The sequence below is a fragment of the Macaca nemestrina genome, chromosome 8 (assembly GCF_043159975.1).
Source record: "Macaca nemestrina isolate mMacNem1 chromosome 8, mMacNem.hap1, whole genome shotgun sequence".
Classification (NCBI taxonomy): domain Eukaryota; kingdom Metazoa; phylum Chordata; class Mammalia; order Primates; family Cercopithecidae; genus Macaca; species Macaca nemestrina.
Genome location: NC_092132.1, coordinates 59,117,192 through 59,134,999, shown reverse-complemented (window position 1 = coordinate 59,134,999; position 17,808 = coordinate 59,117,192). Strand labels below are relative to the sequence as shown.

At 36.8% G+C, this 17,808-nt stretch overlaps 1 protein-coding gene across 1 annotated transcript; it reads right to left on the bottom strand.

Moving 5' to 3' along the window:
* Nucleotides 1-238: 238 nt before the first annotated feature.
* LOC105477149 (solute carrier family 7 member 13) lies at nucleotides 239-17,065 on the bottom strand. The gene is made up of 4 exons (XM_011733526.2): nucleotides 16,277-17,065; nucleotides 9,342-9,473; nucleotides 3,993-4,354; nucleotides 239-849 (listed from the first exon to the last, which is right to left on the bottom strand). Exons 1-4 carry the CDS (start codon nucleotides 16,959-16,961, stop codon nucleotides 586-588), a joined length of 1,443 nt encoding a protein of 480 aa, XP_011731828.2. The 5' UTR covers nucleotides 16,962-17,065; the 3' UTR covers nucleotides 239-585.
* Nucleotides 17,066-17,808: the final 743 nt, after the last annotated feature.

The following is a 17,808-nucleotide window of genomic DNA, read 5'->3' as shown; positions in this document are numbered from 1 at the left end:
GAGCCAAGATCACGCCACTGCACTCCAGCCCAGGCAACAGAGTGAGGCTCCATCTCGATGAGAAAAAAAAAAAAAGTGCTGCATTCTAGAAGGGAAAAGCCAACTGGAAAAATAAGAATTATTTTATTAAAAAGAATTATTATCTTTTATTAAAAAGAATTATTCTTTTCATCTTCAAATCAGCATCTTCCCTGGCCCCGCCCACCTCAAAAAAAAAAGGACTCAGGAAAGATGAAGATAAGGAATGCTTTTAAAATTTTTAGTCATTCACTTTTATTATAGGATTCCCACAAATTCAGTAGAAAAGGGGTGGGATACAGAAAAAAGAGTTAGAGAATGGGAGATGTATAATCACTCTATCAAGCTATGCAAACCAGGACTTAAGTTTTTTACCACACAAAGCAGAGCTTTAGTTATGCATAACAATTTCTTAGTGACTTTGAAGCCAGGTACTGTCTTGGGTACTTTTGTATACATTACTTATTTCATTTGAGAAAAAAAAATAGTTACCATAGGAATTTCACCATGAATGTTCTATCATGTGTTTAACCTTGATTTGGAATCTGATATATGTTTTTTAGAAGGCTATTTTTTAACAGTTTGCACTTCTGACATCTGTTCCTCAGACGTATCAGGGAGGCAAATATTAAATAGTAATTGTAAATAGCAAGTCATCTTCTCAAACCAAGCCAATCTTATTTTAAAATGCATTAAAGGTATGTAAAATAGTAATCCGCTGAGAACTAACAGAAGCACGTAGACATAATGCACATTTGGAGACTTTACCAATGGTATCACAACCAAGCCCACGTCGATGACTATTGTGGTTAATGGAAATGGCAGAAACACCTGAAAAGAGCAAAGTTTGAAAAAATATTAGATATGAACATCCATGAATGATACCTGCATCTTTATATAAATAAAAATGCAGAGATACAAGCTAATTAAACAGGCTAAATTAGCTGTAAAGTTGAATAAACCTGGCTTAGAAGTCAGATAAATGCCTGAGTGAAAGGAGACGTTGAAGACTCATTGTCAGGTTGGAGGGAATGGGCATCTAGCATTTGTTTGTCCATGAATGGAAATAACTAGAACCATTTGCTGATAAGATCACAATCTACTGATCTGAGTACCATGAATCTGTTAAGAGGGAATTTCTAAGGCCCAATGGAAGTAACAAAAATCTTCTTTGGAAAATATCTCAAGGCAGTAAGAAATTCATGACAAAACAGAAGAACCATCCTCAGACCCTCTGTTACACAGGTAAATACTGACAGGTAAATGTTATAACTTTATAGGCTCAACATATTAAAAAAAAAATCAAGACAAAAATTTTAGCTAAAACAATTTTCCCTGTTTTATACTTTGTTTTTGTTTTGCCCAAAGCCTTAAAGACCAGTCCTTGGTACCTGCTTTGTGTTAGAATTGTAAGAGTTCTCTACAACATTACCCAACCTAGGGAGAAAATTGATATAAGATATAACTAATATGAATCTACATTCCCCAAAGATATATATAACACAGCTAGTCATAATTTATGAAACAAAACCCTTTCATTAGAGGATCATTTGTTGGGATTTAATCATTAAGAATCTCTTCTTGGCCGGGCACAGTGGCTCACGCCTGTAATCCCAGCACTTTGTGAGGCCAAGGCTGGTAGATCATGAGGTCAGGAGATCGAGATCAGCCTGGGCAACATGGTGGAACTCCGCCTCTACTAAAAAAAAAAAATTAGCTGGGTGTGGTGGCGGGCACCTGTAATCCCAGCTACTTGGGAGGCTGAGGCAGGAGAATCACTTGAACTCAGGAGGCGGAGGTTGCAGTGAGCCAAGATCACACCACTGCATTCCAGCCTCTCCAGCCTGGACGACAAGAGACTCTGTCTCAAAAAAAAAAAAAAAAAAATCTCTTCTTAGTTTATAAAGCATCCTTGAAAAAGATACTTTAGGCCGGGTACGGTGGTTCACACCTGTAATCCCAGCACTTTGGGAGGCTGAGACAGGCGGATCACGAGATCAGGAGATCGAGACCATCCTGGTTAACGTGGTGAAACTCCGTCTCTACTAAAAATACAAAAGAATTAGCCAGGTGTGGTGGTGAGCTCCTGTAGTCCCAGCTACTCGGGAGGCTGAGGCAGAAGATTGGCGTGAACCCAGGAGGTGGAGTTTGCAGTGAGCTGAGATTGCGCCACTGCACTCCATCCTGGGCGACAGAGTGAGACTCCATTTCAAAAAACAAAATAAATAAATAAATAAATAAATAAATAAATAATAAAGATACTTTATCATCTCATGGCTCAGTATCAGTTATCAAATAATTGAGAGAAAAGAAAAGAGCACTGCTGGGGGCATACAAGACAAATTTTAGCCACTTGAACTTAAGGCTGTTCTTGCCTTCCTTTCTGATGCAAATGTAAGTTGAATAATAATATAAGCAATAATAGCCATCAATGTCAGACCCTGGATTGTTTGCATGCCTTAGCTTACTTAATACATCCAATGTTAATAGGAGGTAGGTATTATTTTTTCCCATTTTACATCTGAAGAAACTGAGGTTCAGAGGTTCAATAACAAGACTAAACTCAGCTATTAGCCAAGCAACTGGACTTGAGCCCAAAGCTCTTAATGATTATCTTATGCTGTTATTTGTATATAACTAATTTATCCCCCAGTTCATAACTTCTTTATAATTGTATCTATTAGGGTCAGTGATCTAACAAAAGTGTGGGTGAGAAAACAGCAAAAGACATTAAAAAGATGCAGCATGTGAAACTATACAGAGAGCAGACGTTAGGGAGGCACATCCAAGGGGGACTACGACCATCAACCCTGCTGTAGATTCGATCTCTCTCCGTATGTGTTCTCTGAGCTTCCTCTGCAGATCACTAGGTAGCAATCATCACGCCATGATTTTTGGTTTACATGACTGTCCAGATAGATTATAACCTGACTAAAGGCAGGAGCCAAGTCTTAATTATTTTTCTACTCAGAGTACCTAGCAAGGTGCTTAAAATATAGTTGCTTCTTGACAACTAATACTCAGATACACAACAATTAAGAGATGACTGGATGGAAGAAGTTGAAAAGAAGGCTGGAAAGGAAAGAAGGACATAAATCAACCACAGCTGGTGATGGGAACATTGCTTTCGTTCTCTCAGCAGTTCTTTCGTATATTTTGTATTTAGCGAGAGTCAAACACTCCAAAGAGACTGCCTAGATTTAAATCTTGCTCTAATCCACGCTGTGTGAGCTTGGGCAAGTGACCTAACTTTTCTAAGTCTGTTTTCTTATCTGTAAAATGGGAATAACAATAGAATCCACCTTTCTATTACTGAGAGGATTAAAGGTGATCATCCAAGCCAAGCTTTGAACAACCTACCTAGGCAACCAAGATTATTTTATTATTCTGATCATCAGTGTCAGGGCCATCTTTCTCCAATAACATTCTTATGCTACCAAGTTTTGCTGCTTATTTGTTTTTCTACAATTAAATGGTTGTCTCCTCTCCTGTGAAAATTTTTTTCATCCAGACTGAAAGTCAGTTTAAAATAAGTAAAGTTGAAAGACTGGAATTTGCCAACAAAGTAAGTTGATGTTTCAGAACAGTGGATGTTATCACTTGTGACCTCACCTTGCCTCTTCTGTTTCTCATCTGCTAAATCTGACCCTGACTGTGGAAGACATTCATATGCATAACTAGTTACATAAGTAGACAAAATAATATCTGTTCAAAAGACTCATAATGATCTGTCTAACCATCCAGAGAACTGTTTTTCTCTCTAATAAACCATTAAATGGAATATAAGAGACTTTATATTGAGTAACCTAGCCAATAAAAATGAAAATTAAAACCAAGACCAGATTATTCTTATGTTTCACAATAACTGAGTATTCAGAATATCTACTTATAGATGCCTTGATTATAATCTGAAATACAGTTATACTCAATATCTGTTCTTTCACACAGAAAAGAATTAGAAAATCAAATTTTACCTTATAAGGTATAGATAGATTGGGTTCCTGGTATCTCCGCCTTAATATTCCTATCATTAATAATATAGACCATAATGAATTCGTGAAAAAAATATAGTTTATCAAATCAATTAGACTTGTTAAGATAATTGCAAGGGATCCCAAAGTGACAAGCAGCAGCACAGCTGTAAATGGAGAGGAGTGACTATTAAGTGTATTAAATAGCAAAGGCAGCTGGCCCTCTTGGCTTGCAAGATATATTGGTCTCGATGATTTAAATATAGAAATCAGAAGGTTGCTAAATAATGAGGTAGAAATAGCAAAAGGCATAATCCATGCCAATGAGGGAAAAACTCGATTAGCCCATGTGATAGCTACAGCATCTGCAGGAAAACAAAAACACACAAAAGAAAACGTGTTAAAAGAGAAATACTAATGATAAACCCTTTAATATTATTTCAACATAAAAACATAAACTTAAGGAATAACATTCAATTTGCTTAATTTTATTGTTTATTTCCTTAGTTACACTTACATAACACCTTTTAAAGGTGTCTATTTGAGCCCTATCACACTGTATTGTAAATGGTTATCATTTTATATGTCTTCCCCAATAGACCAAGAAGTTTTAGAGGGCAAGGACAATCCATTTATTTTCTATAAAACTAGTGGCTCACTCTGTGACAGACATTTAGTAGGCTTTCAATAAACACTTGTGAAATGAATTGATTTTGTTGAATGGACGATTGAATCCATGCTTATTTTCTAAAACTAGTTTATAGAGTCTTAATAGTTACATTCAGAGGCCAAAAAGCACAGTGCAACACTACTGACACCAGAATGAGACTTTCCCACAGCACAGTGCAATTTGAAATACTTCGCAGAAAAAGGAACCACGTAGAAGAAGAAAATAAATTACACACCATTAAAAATATGTATGACATTTGGGACTTTTCTATAGACCGATAGCTCTCAATTGGAGCTGAATTTACTCCTCAGGGTCATTTGGGAATGTCTGGAGACTTTTTTGGCTGTCACAACTGGGGAGGTAGAAGGTTGCTGCTCGTATCTGGTGAGTAGAGGCCAAGGATGTTGCTAAACATCTTATAATGCACAGGACAGTTCACTACAACAAAAAATTATACAGTATAAAATGTTCATGGTACTGAGATTAAGAAACTAACCATTAGAGAATATTCTACTTTTTTTTTTTTTTTTTTTTTTTTTTTTTTTGCTTAAAGATAAGAGACCTTACAGGTACTAATTTAATAAAAGTCCACAGGAAAAAAAACGAACCTGTGAAGAAAAGCATCCACTGTTTGTGAGAATTCACTTGATTCAGTTCATATTATGTGAATATATGCTAGGACAGATCACTTGGTCAGAGAGAAACAAATTCTCAGTTTTTCAATGGAATGAGCACAATGGGGCCTGAGGTCCCTGGGGGTACGTGTCCTTGGAGCCTATGCTCTTGTACCAAGGTTGGTTTCTAGAGGGACTTTTGGGACATCAACATACTGGCTTGTAACACAAGGTAGGACTTCCCAAATGTGACAAAATTAAAATATCATTAATAGCCCTTGTTCTTAAAGATCTTTAATTTTTGTAACCCTTTTTAAATAGCCTCAAGTGCCATTTCACTTGTTTTCCTTAGTGCTATTCTACAACTTTGGATCTTCCTTAAAAATATCTCCTGTCTCATTTATTGTTCTTTTCAGGAAGATTGTTTTTCCCAGACACCCATACCTCCATAAATTTCACATTTTCAGTCACATTTCCAAAATATTTATTTCCAGTAATGCAAAGGAAATTCCCCTTCAATTTCCCAGTGTGCATTCTACAAACGTGGTTAGTTATAACTTGAGGAGGATCAGGTGCAGCTCTGTCAGTGCTGGCTGGCAAAAACGATACATCTTTCTACATCATCTTTAGCTCTATGCCATAAGGGATGTTTTTTCTTTGTTACACTTTCCACATGTTGTTTCTTCTCTTTTAAAAATGATTTCATATATGTTTTGTGTGAAAAGTAAAATAAATAGCACTGAAGCACATAAAGTGAAAAGTAAATGTCCCTCTCTTCACCAACCTCCCATTCATGCGCAGCAAATGTAACCACCATTAACAGCTGTTTGGATCCTCTTCCAGAAATTTGGTATGAATGTATAAGCACCGATTAGGGTTGTGTATGAGTGTGCATGTTTGTGTACGCTCACTTAGGCTTGTTTTTGCAGGTGCATCTTGCTCTTATTGGTACATTTGCATGCATCTAATTATTCTAGCAAATTCTCAGCATTCCATTATATAACTATCAATGACTTTATCTACCCATTTCATATTGTTTTATTTGTAGTTTATGTTCAATTTCTTGCTAATATAAAATGGGCTTTAATGAAAACACTCATGCCTTCCATTCTTGATAGTTGTTCAAGTCTCCTTAGAGTAAATTCTTAGAAGTGGGACTTGTGAGTCCAAAGGTATACACATTTTAAAATAAGGATGATGTTACAAAATTGACCTCAGAAAATAATTGCATTAATTTACCAATAAATGATTCTAAAATTCTCTTTCTCTTCAAAATTCTTTTATTATTATTATTTTTAATTAATTAATTTATTTATTGCCTATCATTGGCTATCTTTCCAAAATTCTTAACCATATCTGGGTACTTGGGACCAGCTACTTTTAGGCTGTATCTGGACAGGGAAACCTTGTCAGCTTCTGCTTCCATAAAATGTATTTACTGTTTTAGATTATCTTGTCCCATGCCAATTTTCTCTAGTTTTAAATATGGCATGGAACTCTCAAGAAAACCAAATGTGAGCACCCTGTCAGCAGTCTGTGGCAGGACTTTGGGAACAATGAAATCCTCAATTTTCAAAGCTGGGACAGGGCTCCTCACTAAGTCATTTCCATACCCCTTGTTCTAGAAGAACACCCTTCCCTTCTCAGTTGTGGTACTTATTCACAATAAAGGCTTTCCCCCCCCACCCCCAGGAGGAAAATATGTGAAGAAACAAGTCAGAGCTCTGACATGGACACAGACGAAAATGTTACATAATTAATACCATTGTTTCTTTTTCTATGTAAACCACAAATATTAGAATCTAATATTTATCACAGCCTGGTATAATTCTTTCAATGTTCCTTAAATAAAATGCAGCATACAATTCATGCCATATCATAGATGCTCTATATTCATCTGGGAAATTTTCACATTTTTTACATATACCTGTTTGAAAAAAATACATCTCTTAATCTTTAAAATTTCTTAATTTGAGAACCTAGGTTTGGGCCTGGTGGTTCACACCTGTAATACCAGCCCTTTGAGAGGTCAAGAGGGAGAATCACTTGAAGTCGGAACAGCCTGGCCAACATGACAAAACCCTATCTCTACTAAATATACAAAAGTTAGCCAGGTGTGGTGGCCCATGCCTGTTATCCCAGCTACTCGAAAGGCTGAGGCACAAGAAGCGCTTGAACCCTGGAGGCGGAGGTTGCGGTGAGCAAGATTATGCCACTCAACTCCAGCTTAGGCAACAGAGCAAGACTCTGTCTCAAAAAAAAAAAAAAAACCTATTTCTTTTGCTTATAAGTTCCCCCTTATTATACAAATTTTGCACCTTAAAGAAAATGTGTAATATTCAGTGCAAACAATAAAGTAAAAATCATATACAATATCATTCCTGTTGATCACCATTACTAGCTACTTATTTACTGTTTTACATCATTATATTCATCCTGACTTTTTCCTCATTATTGAATTATAAACATTGTGCCTTTTCTTCAAGTGTCCATCAACAATATCATCTTTTACAAATCACAGAATATTCTGTTATATAGATTTCCCATAAATTTTTTATTTGTTTCAAGTTTATTGGATATTTTTATGATTTTTAATTTTTGCTATCATACATAAAACTATGATTACTATACCTATACATGTATTTTTTCATGTATGACTCTGATTTTTTTCTTAATTTAAATTTCCTGTACAATAAACATGCAGATATTTGGACTCAGAAACATTAATTTAGAATTTAAACAAAAAGTCTAAAAATGATATGCCTAAAAAATAAGCATTGTAGCCAAATTACAAGTGATGATGGTCAAAATACTTCATGAGTTTTCCACACATGCCAAAACCATTGTGCCGCCTACAAAATTGCTGTAACCATTATGACACCAAAGGAGATATTCATGACTTTTTAACAACCCGTATGGATGGAGCACTGGTAGTCATAACAGACGCCAGCTTCAACGAACCATAACAACAGTGCTAGCTGACCAGCAGCCCCGACCACACCCACTATTAACTTTGTAAATTTATTCTTTACATAATCAAGGTAGTTAATAAATCACTGCTTGTTCTGATCTGACTTTGCATTTGGTTTGTTCTCACAGACACTCAGAAGCTTGATTACATCTAGTTTAGAAGTGCCTAAGATACCTAGACCATTATGAATCAGCACTGATACCATATGGCAGCACCCTGCAGGGCAGTAATATAAGAATTGAGGCAAAGTTTACCAGAATTTTTTATCAAAATCTCCCTTAGGTTTGCCTCCATGCCTCAAAGATTCACCAAAACAATAATAGCTGCTCAAAAGAGATTAGTCCTGAAGGTACTGGGTGATAGATTTATCTCATGAGGTGGTTTAATGCTGACTTGAGGAAATTGCTAGTCTTCCACTTCCCCTGTTTCTCATTTCTTTCCAAATTTCCTTTTATTCCTTGAATCTGTTACTCATTTTTAAATGTATATTTATTTAAGATTTTCTCATTCTTTTACTCTTTATTCTACAATTTGGCCTCTAAGATAGCTATTTTTTGGTCAGATTTCCAATATGTTCAGGACCCTTTGCCACCATGAATTTCAGAGTTGTTCATGGTAAACCGTATTGTTTTATACATCAATATTAATTATATGCATCAATTGAACATTAGCATCTACTCTTTTGACTGCCAATATTCTACATTTCAACTTGATCATTTTTTGTGACACCTGGAAAAACATTGAGACTCAAACATTTTGAGAGTTTTACAATAGATGTAAACACTGATTACATAGTGTCACTCTGGTGAGATGAGATCATGAAAGGAATACTAATATTTTGAATCTGATCTACAGCATACATCAACATTATATACATCTTTTCATACTATCAGAAAAGGCATAACCATGCTTAAACATGAATATCTTTTCTAAGACAAATCATTCCCTTTGGCCCTCTGTTATTTTAGAAAATTATAAGTTGATTATATACATAGAATAATGAACAGTAAACAGTGGTCCCGACTGGTGAAATGATAGTTAAGGTATGTTGAAAGGATGAGCACTTTATTTATTGTTTTAGCCATTTGCATACAAACCTGAAGAGAGAATTTCCCTGGGTGTAAGAACAGTCAGATAGGAAATGTTAACCAGTAAATAAACTACAGTCACCAGAGGTAACGCAGTAAATATGCATTTGGGAATTGTTGTTCTGGGTTTCTTCAGCTCCCCTATAACACAAAAGAGGACAAAATCATAATTGGTAAACATTATTTCTAAAATTCATTATTTTTAGATTAATATTTTTGTATTTGTATAAATTTATGGGGTGCAAGCATACCAAGGATGGTTATGCCTTTTCTATGATTTTATTACATGCATAGATTGTGTGCTGGTCAAGTCAGGGTTTCAGGGTATCCATAACCTGAATAACGTACATTGTACCCATTAAGTAATTTTTCGTCAGCCACCTGTCCACTCCCTCTCCCTTCCAAGTCTCTATGGGTCATCATTTTACCCTCTACATCCATAAGTACACATTTTGTAGTTAATCATGAGTGAGAAGGTAAAATATTTCTCTTTCTATTTTTGAGTTATTTCACTTAGGATGATGGTCTCCAGCTGCATTCATGTTGCCGAAAAAGACATGATTTCATTATTTTTTATGACTGTGTAGTATACTGTGGTGTGTATACATATGTATATACAGACACACAATAGTGTTGTGATAAACATGAGTGCAGGTATCCTATTGATTTGTTTTCTTTTGGATAGATACCCAGTAGTGGGATTGCTGGATCAAATTGTAGTTCTATTTTTAGTTCTTTGAGAAATCTCCATACTGTTTTCCATAGACATTATACTAACTTACATTCCTACCAGCATCGCTCCATGTGTCAAAAATTGGGCTAAGCTCTTCCTATTCATTCAGCCACCACCACTACACATACACTGAAATGCGTGCGCACACACACACACATACACACAAGCACACACTGGTGGGCTGCTACACACCCACCTGCCTAATATAGCTACATGAAGAAAAATATGAAATATGCTTCATTTTCTCCATAGATGGTGAAATTTCTGAAGAAAGACTGAAGAATAAAAAATGAAATCGGAGCCCATAAGTCCTGTACCATTTGAAGCCTACTTACATGTTTAGCCTCATCTATTAATTCCAGGCACTGAGTTTGGATAGTGGTAATCCAGCAGTGAGCAGAAACTACATGAAGTTTGACCTCAAGAAGAAAAGCTACACATGAGTAAACAATTGCATAAATAAGAAGTTAAAATAATGAAACTATGGAAAGTGTCTGTATGAAAAGAAACTAAGGGCTATGGGGATATATTATGTGACAATGTGATAGTTTCTCTTGCTATGTGTGTTTCATATATAGACAGATACAGACAGACTGGCCTTTGCAGTTCCTCAACAATGTCTTCTCCCTTCTTGCCATAGGGTCTGTTTTCTTATGTGGAATGTTCTTTCCTAGTTGCCTAGTTGACCTCTACCCTTCCTTCAGATCTCAGGAAAATAATTACTTCTTGGAAAATGGGAAAGGAAACTCTCTCCCTGGCTAGCAAAATTTTCCTATTATACATTTCTCATATCGTATATTGAAAGGAGTTAAAGAGTCCGTCATAACTTCTCTCTCCCTGTATGCTCTTGACCATTCCTTTATGCCAATATTAAGTGCAAAGAAGGCCGAAACAGTTGTAATTTAGCATCATATAGAGTGGATTTTCTAGGACAGTTTTATGTTAAATATTGTTCCATTCATCACACCGTTTCCCCAAAGTTTGTCCTACCCGGAAAATTGCTCTGTGCCATGAAGAAATGATCATCTATAACCATAATATACAATGGCACCCTGTGCCCTGCCCAGTGGCAAGGAACAAAGAACAGACCTCAGATCCACCGGAAGCCAATCATTTTCAGTATACAAGAAAATTTATCTCAAGAATTTGAACCAAAGGTCAAGAGAAAAGCAACGTAATGGTTTTAAAAAAGAAAGGAAGATGAGAAAACATTTTTTTTTAAATTTCTAGAACTTCCCTATTTTTTCATATTAATTATTTATTTTATAGAGACGGGGGTCTCGCTATGTTGCCTGGGCTGGTCTTGAACTCCTGGCCTCAAGCAATCCTCCAGTCTAGGCCTCCCAAAGTGCAGATTAAAAATGTGAGTCACCACATTCAGTCTGCTTCCCAATTTTTTTTGCTCCTGAAGATTGGTTGCCCAAATCTTCCTTAAAATATAGCACAATCCTTCCAGTAAGTTCCCCTTTTATTGCTTAAGCTAATGTGAGTGGGTTTCTGCTATTTAAAACCAAATCCTCTTTGCTAATAAATATCTATCATTTGACTATATCAAATTTCTTCTATCTGTGTCTGCCCAGGGGTTGGATCTAATGCCCATGGGGTACACTAATCTGAGCTGATTAAGAACTTGAACAGTAAAAAATTTGAGAAGGTTTTAATTTTAACCCTGCCTGCACCACTTACTATTGTGGGACTTCTGGACAATGTATTGGCTGTCAAGGTTTCAATCTCCTTATAGTGAAAACTATAGGGACAACAAGATTCCAATCCTAGTGTTTAGCATATAGTAAGTGCTGAATATATGGTTGTTGTTAATTACTATAGTTATTAAAGCTTTGGGACAAAAGGGCAATTTTTTGGATTAATTGTACTTTCTTCTGAGCCTTTTACTTGTTCTCATCATGTACTTGATTTGTAAAAAGGAGATGGAGATTACAATTTAATTTATAATAAAAAGTTATAATAGCCAGACAGGCGACAAATATCCTTGACTCTTGAACTTAGAAGATGGGTATTCCAGCCAGGTGTGGTGGCTCACATCTGTAAACCCAGCACTTTGGGAGGTATAGGCAGGTGGATCAATGGAGCCCAGAAGTTAAAGGCCATTCTGAGGAACATACCAAAACCTCGTCTCTACTAAAAATCCACACACACACACAAAAAATTAGCGGGGCATGATGGTGAGTGCCTGTAGTCGCAACTACTCAGGAGGCTGAGGTGAGAGTATCAATCGAGCCCAGAAGGTCAAGGCTGCAGTGAACTGTGATTGCACAGCAGCACTCCAGCCTGGGTGATAAAAAATAAAAATTTTAAAAAAAGATAGGTATTCCTACACCTTGCAAAGTCACCTGTCTAAAAATCACAATTTTGCAGGTAAAGGTGTTACTTAAAACTTAGATGTACTTAAGACTTATTTTGTAAATTAACAACTCCAGCACACACTGAAATTCCTCCAACTTTTGTTCACCACTACAGGCTTGTGAGGAATTCCATACAGTTTATAGGTCAGCATGAATAAATTCTGTAAATATATTTTCAGCTGACAATAATTATCTAACAATGACACATCTCTGCAATGGGATACAATGAAACTGGCTCAAATAAAAATCCAGAAATATTGCTTCTAGCCTTGAAAGCAAGAAACAATGAGAAACTTTTGCTCGTTATGCCAGCTGCTGAAATTGGCCCATTTAATCACAAGCCACGTAAAACAGAAATATCCTCATAGCTTTCTTTTCTCAATACCTTATTTTTAACTCAATGCAAACTGATTTCCTCTCGTATTCAAAATTCACCAATGACTTCTTACATTATCAGTGACAGTGCTCTAACCAGTCCTCATGCTCCTTGACTTCTGAAGCATTTAACCAGATAGATTATCCCCTGCTTTTTGAAACATATTCTGATTTTCCTCTATAACACTCTGAGCCTCCTCTGGCTTCTTCACTGAATCTTCTTTCTCTACCTCCTGCTTAAAAGTTGGCATTGTCCAGTCATCTGCCTCCCTCCGACCCTATGCCATTTTGTCCTTCGTCTCTCTATGTACTTGCCTTAGTAATCAACCCTATGTATTTTGTCCTTCATTTTTGTATGTACTTGCCTTAGTAATCATATCTAATACCAAGACTCTCAGATGGAAACCATTTTGTAGTCACCTGAGGTTACATACCTTGTCTTCTATCTATGCTGCATGCTTCTATTCTCCACGGCTTCACTCATATTTTTCTGGAATTTTGTGGGTTCAATTCAAATTGCCACCTTTTCCACTCAGTGACAGCAAAAAGTGACCTTTCTGCTGATTTCCAAAGTAATTATATTGTTCCGTTATGGCTATCCATTAAATACTGTATCAAATTATTTGTTTATAAGGCAAGAATTATAGTGATTTTAAACCATGATATACATTTTGCAGATAAAAAAAAAAGAGACTGGAAAGGAGAAAATACTTGCTATAGTTGGTAATGGCAGACCCAAATCTAGGTATTGCCTCTCCTACTAGACTGTAAGCCTCTTTGATAAAGACTGTATCTTACTCATCTTGAGGCACTAGTACAGGGTTTTAAAAACAGTCTTTGAAAAGATGGTGGCTACTCAAATGATTTCACGAATGATAGATAAATTAGTGGCGGGGGACTTGAGATTTTAAAAAGTTTTGTTCAGTAGTTAAGAGTCTGATACATATTTAAATAACAAGGAAAAGAACTGATTTTTTTAAAAAAATTGAAGTTGAGAAAAAATGAAATAAAAGAATGTGAAAGAAAAGTCCTTAAGGTGATGGGAGGGAAAAGATAAAGAATTCAAGGGAAAAGACTGACTTTGAAAATGAAAAGATGAAAACTTCTGTTCTAACATTGAAGGGAAGGGTATATAGCCTCAGAGCAATCTACAATATCTATGCTTCTCTACTCTTTAAAGATACTTAAGAACCTACAAAGAGCAAAAAGCAGAACTACCATTTGACCCAGCAATTTCACTACTGCGTCTCTACCCACAGGAACAGAAATTGTTATATCAAAACGACCTCCGCACTTGCATGTTTATTGCAGCACTATTCACAATAGCAAAGTCATGGAATCAACCTAAGTGTCCATCAATGCATGACTGGATTTTTTTAAAATGTGGTATATATACACCATGGAATATCATGCAGCCATAAAAAGAATGAGATCATGTCTTTTCCAGCAACATGGATGCAACTAGAGACCATCATCCTAAGAGAAATAATTCAAAAACAGAAAATCAAATACTGTATATTCTCACTGATATATGGGAGCTAAACAGTGAGTACACATGGATATACAGAGGAAACTGTGACACTGATGATTCCAAAAGTCAGGAGACTGGGTGGGGACTAAGGGTTGAAAAATTACCTATTAGGTACATGTTCACTGTTAGGGTGATGGGTACACTAGAAACCCAGACCTCACTATTATACAAATAAATCCATGTAGTAAACCTGTACATGATCCCCGAATATATAAGAATAACGATGCTTAAGAGCATAGTAAAAGTGCAAGGCAAAAATCCAGCACTTGTTGCTCTTCTCTGATGTCCTGAGTGAATCAAGAAGATGCTGTTCCACTTTGGCACCCACTTCAGTCAGCTGCCCAGTGCTGTCATTGCGGTCAAGGGGTCTGAACTGCTGGAGAAGTTCCTGTTTTGGGTGTCCAGGGAGTACTCGTCTGGAGGCTAGTGGAAGGAAGGGAGCCTCTTTCGGGCTCCTATAATCCTGGTTATAGTATGTTTGCATTGTGGGCTAATTTATTACTTATTTATTTATTTATTTTTCTTTTTTTTGAGACAGGGTCTCACTCTGTAGCCCAAACTGGAGTGCAGTGGTGCAATCACAGCTTACTGCAGCCTCAAACTCCTGGGCTCAAGCGATCCTCCCACCTCAGCCTCTTAGTAGCTAGGATTAAAAGTGTGCACTTCTATGTTCAGATAATTTTTTCAGAAATCTGAGGAGGTGGCCATGTGTGGTGGCTCATGCCTGCAATCCCAGCACTTTGGGAAGCAGAGGCAGTTGGCTCACCTGAGGTCAAGTGTTCAAGACCAACCTGGCCAACATGGTGAAAACCTGTCTTTACTAAAAATACAAAAATAAGCCGGGCATAGTGGTGTACACCTGTAGTCCCAGCTACCCTGGAGTCTGAGGCAGGACAATTGCTTGAACCCGGGAGGTTGCAGAGAGCTGAAATCATACCACTGTACTCCAGCCTGGGCAACAAGAGGAAAACTCTGTCAAAAATGAAAGAAAGAAAGAAAGAAAGAAAGAAAGAAAGAAAGAAAGAAAGAAAGAAAGAAAGAAAGAAAGAAAGAAAGAAAGAAAGAAAGAAAGAAAGAAAGAGAAAGAAAGAGAGAAAGAAAGAGAGAGAAAGAGAGAGAAAGAGAGAAAGAGAGAGAAAGAAAAAGAAGGAAAGAAAGAAAGAAAAGAAAAGAAAAGAGAAAAGAAAAGAAGGAAAGAAAAAGAAATCTGAGGAGAGCAATCTCACTATTTTGCACAGGTTGGTCTCAAACTCCTAGGCTCAAGCAATCTTCCCATTTCGGCCTCTCAAAGTATTGGGATTATAGGCATGAGCCATCACACCCAGCCTTAATTTAACTTTTAAATGCATCCAAGGTTGTTGTAGGGTGGCAGCTTTTATAATGCACACAAGAAAATTATAGCTTTATCATTAATTAGGATGCTTGATGTGAAAAAGGTCAATTGCATGTAAAATCAGTTTGTATTACTACATTCATCAATGAAAGGAAAAATTTATAATAAAATATAAAACATAATTCCAAAAGTAAGTAAATAAAAATACTTAGAGCCTCAATGTGTCATACCTACCTACAACACAAACATAGTCCAGCATTGGATCATTCCTGGATTTACAGTTTCATGGGTGGGGAATATTTTCACAACCCCAGCTTTCATCCATTAACAGAAAGGAAACAGATTAACACAGAAGTCACATATCTGTGGTCCCAGAAAGGAAAGTTGAAAAAGAGAAGCTGTTCAATCAAATAAGTACCTTAGAATAAACAGGAAGATAATTAAGAGAAGGTAACAAGTGCAAGGCTGGCATGATCTGATTTAGAAAGTCACAAAGAAGAAAGAAACATTGAATCATTTAAGACTCAAAATACAACAAATGATAGGCATTTCATACTGTATGCAATAAGTCATGATTTTAGATTTTTTTTTTCCTCAATGGATTGTTACCTGCTATAAGTGTAAAGCATCCCCCGCCTGAATATGCAAAATATCCTTGGAAGATGGCTTGTATAAGGTGAGAGATATCTGGAAATTCAGCATCAAAAGCATTCTGAAACCGTTGTACATTCTCCTTTTTCCCTCTTACCAGGAACACTACTCCAGTTAGGGAAATGAAACTCAGTACGGACACTTTCAGCACCGAGCTAGCCATCTGAAGCCAAGTCACTGCTTTCACACCACGAGAAGTCAGAATTCCTACAATCCACAACATGGCCAATGCCAGACATTTCTTTGGCAGCTTTGGGACAGAGCAGCTGGGGAAAAAAGGCTGGATGCTGTACTCAGCAAGGAGCAGAGCTTGGCCAGCAACTACCCCTGACCCCAGAAACAAGGATGTCCAGAGATTCAAGAAAGCAACTGTGGAGCCAAAGTATCTCTTGAGAAAGTAGTATTGAGCTCCACTGCATGGGAAGCTTATACTTATCTCTGCAGAGCAAAGAGTTGATGTCATGGCCAGTACGGCACAGCCAGCCCAAACGCACAAGGAGACTCCCACGTTCATGCAAGAGTATGCCAACACACCTTTGGGGGACACAAAAATTCCTGCACCAATGATATTAATAAGTAAAAAACTTGTGCCCCAGCAATATCCAAACACTCTCTTGAGCTGTATTTTCTTCCCTCTATCCATTGTAATTGAAGACTTTTCAAATTCTATATAAATTACAATTTCTAGATTTTCCTGCCTATGTAGCTGCAAAGGATGTTGATGGATTCCTGAAATAAAATAATGCTCTCCTTTCTGTTCCCTTTTCATTAAGTATAGCTTGGTTTTAATAATTAACAAAATAGAGGTGGAAGATGGGGACAAAAAATAATAAGTAACAAAATATATGTGACACATTCAATAAAATAGACCAACATGTAGAAGGCTTTGGTCTGACTTGTCTTTCAATTATTATCAAAATAATGCACTCAGATTTTTTAAAAAAGGAATTTCCAAAAAGACATGGGTTACAGTACAAAGCTGGGGCTTCCTGCTCTGCTTCACTGCTTCCAAAATGCATTCCTAGTTCCCTCCTTTGGAAACAATCATTTTATTTTATTATTTTATTTTATTTTTTGAGACAGAGTCTCACTCTGTCACCTGAGCTGGAGTACAGCCTTGACCTCCTGGACTCAAGTAACTCTTCCACCTTAGCCTCCCAAGTAGCTGGGACCACGGGCGTGAGCCACCACACCTGGCTAAGGTTTTTGGTGGTTATTGTTTTGTTTTATTTTCAGTAGAGACGAGGATCTCACTTTGTTGGCCAGGCTGGTTTTGAACTCCTGTGCTCAAGTGATCCTCCCGCCTTGTCTCCCAAATCGCTGGGATTAAAAGCCAACCATTTTAAAGTGTGTATGGTTTTAGATCTTTTTGGTGGTTGCCTTCATAACTCTAAATAATACAAAAAGACTTTTATTTCTAAATATCTCAACTTTAGAAAGCAAATACTGACCTCTTCCCATGAACATGGAGGAATTAGCTCACTATCCTT

Bases quoted from the DNA above. Each gene is read 5' to 3' on its own strand.
- LOC105477149 (XM_011733526.2), bottom strand. From the start codon at position 16,961: ATGGATAGAGGGAAGAAAATACAGCTCAAGAGAGTGTTTGGATATTGC. The intron at 4,355-9,341 runs GTTTGTATGCAA...GTTTTCCTGCAG, and splicing joins CAGGGAAATTCTCTCTTCAG to ATGCTGTAGCTATCACATGG. The intron at 850-3,992 runs GTAAAATTTGAT...TGCTCTTTTCAG, and splicing joins ATCTATCTATACCTTATAAG to GTGTTTCTGCCATTTCCATT.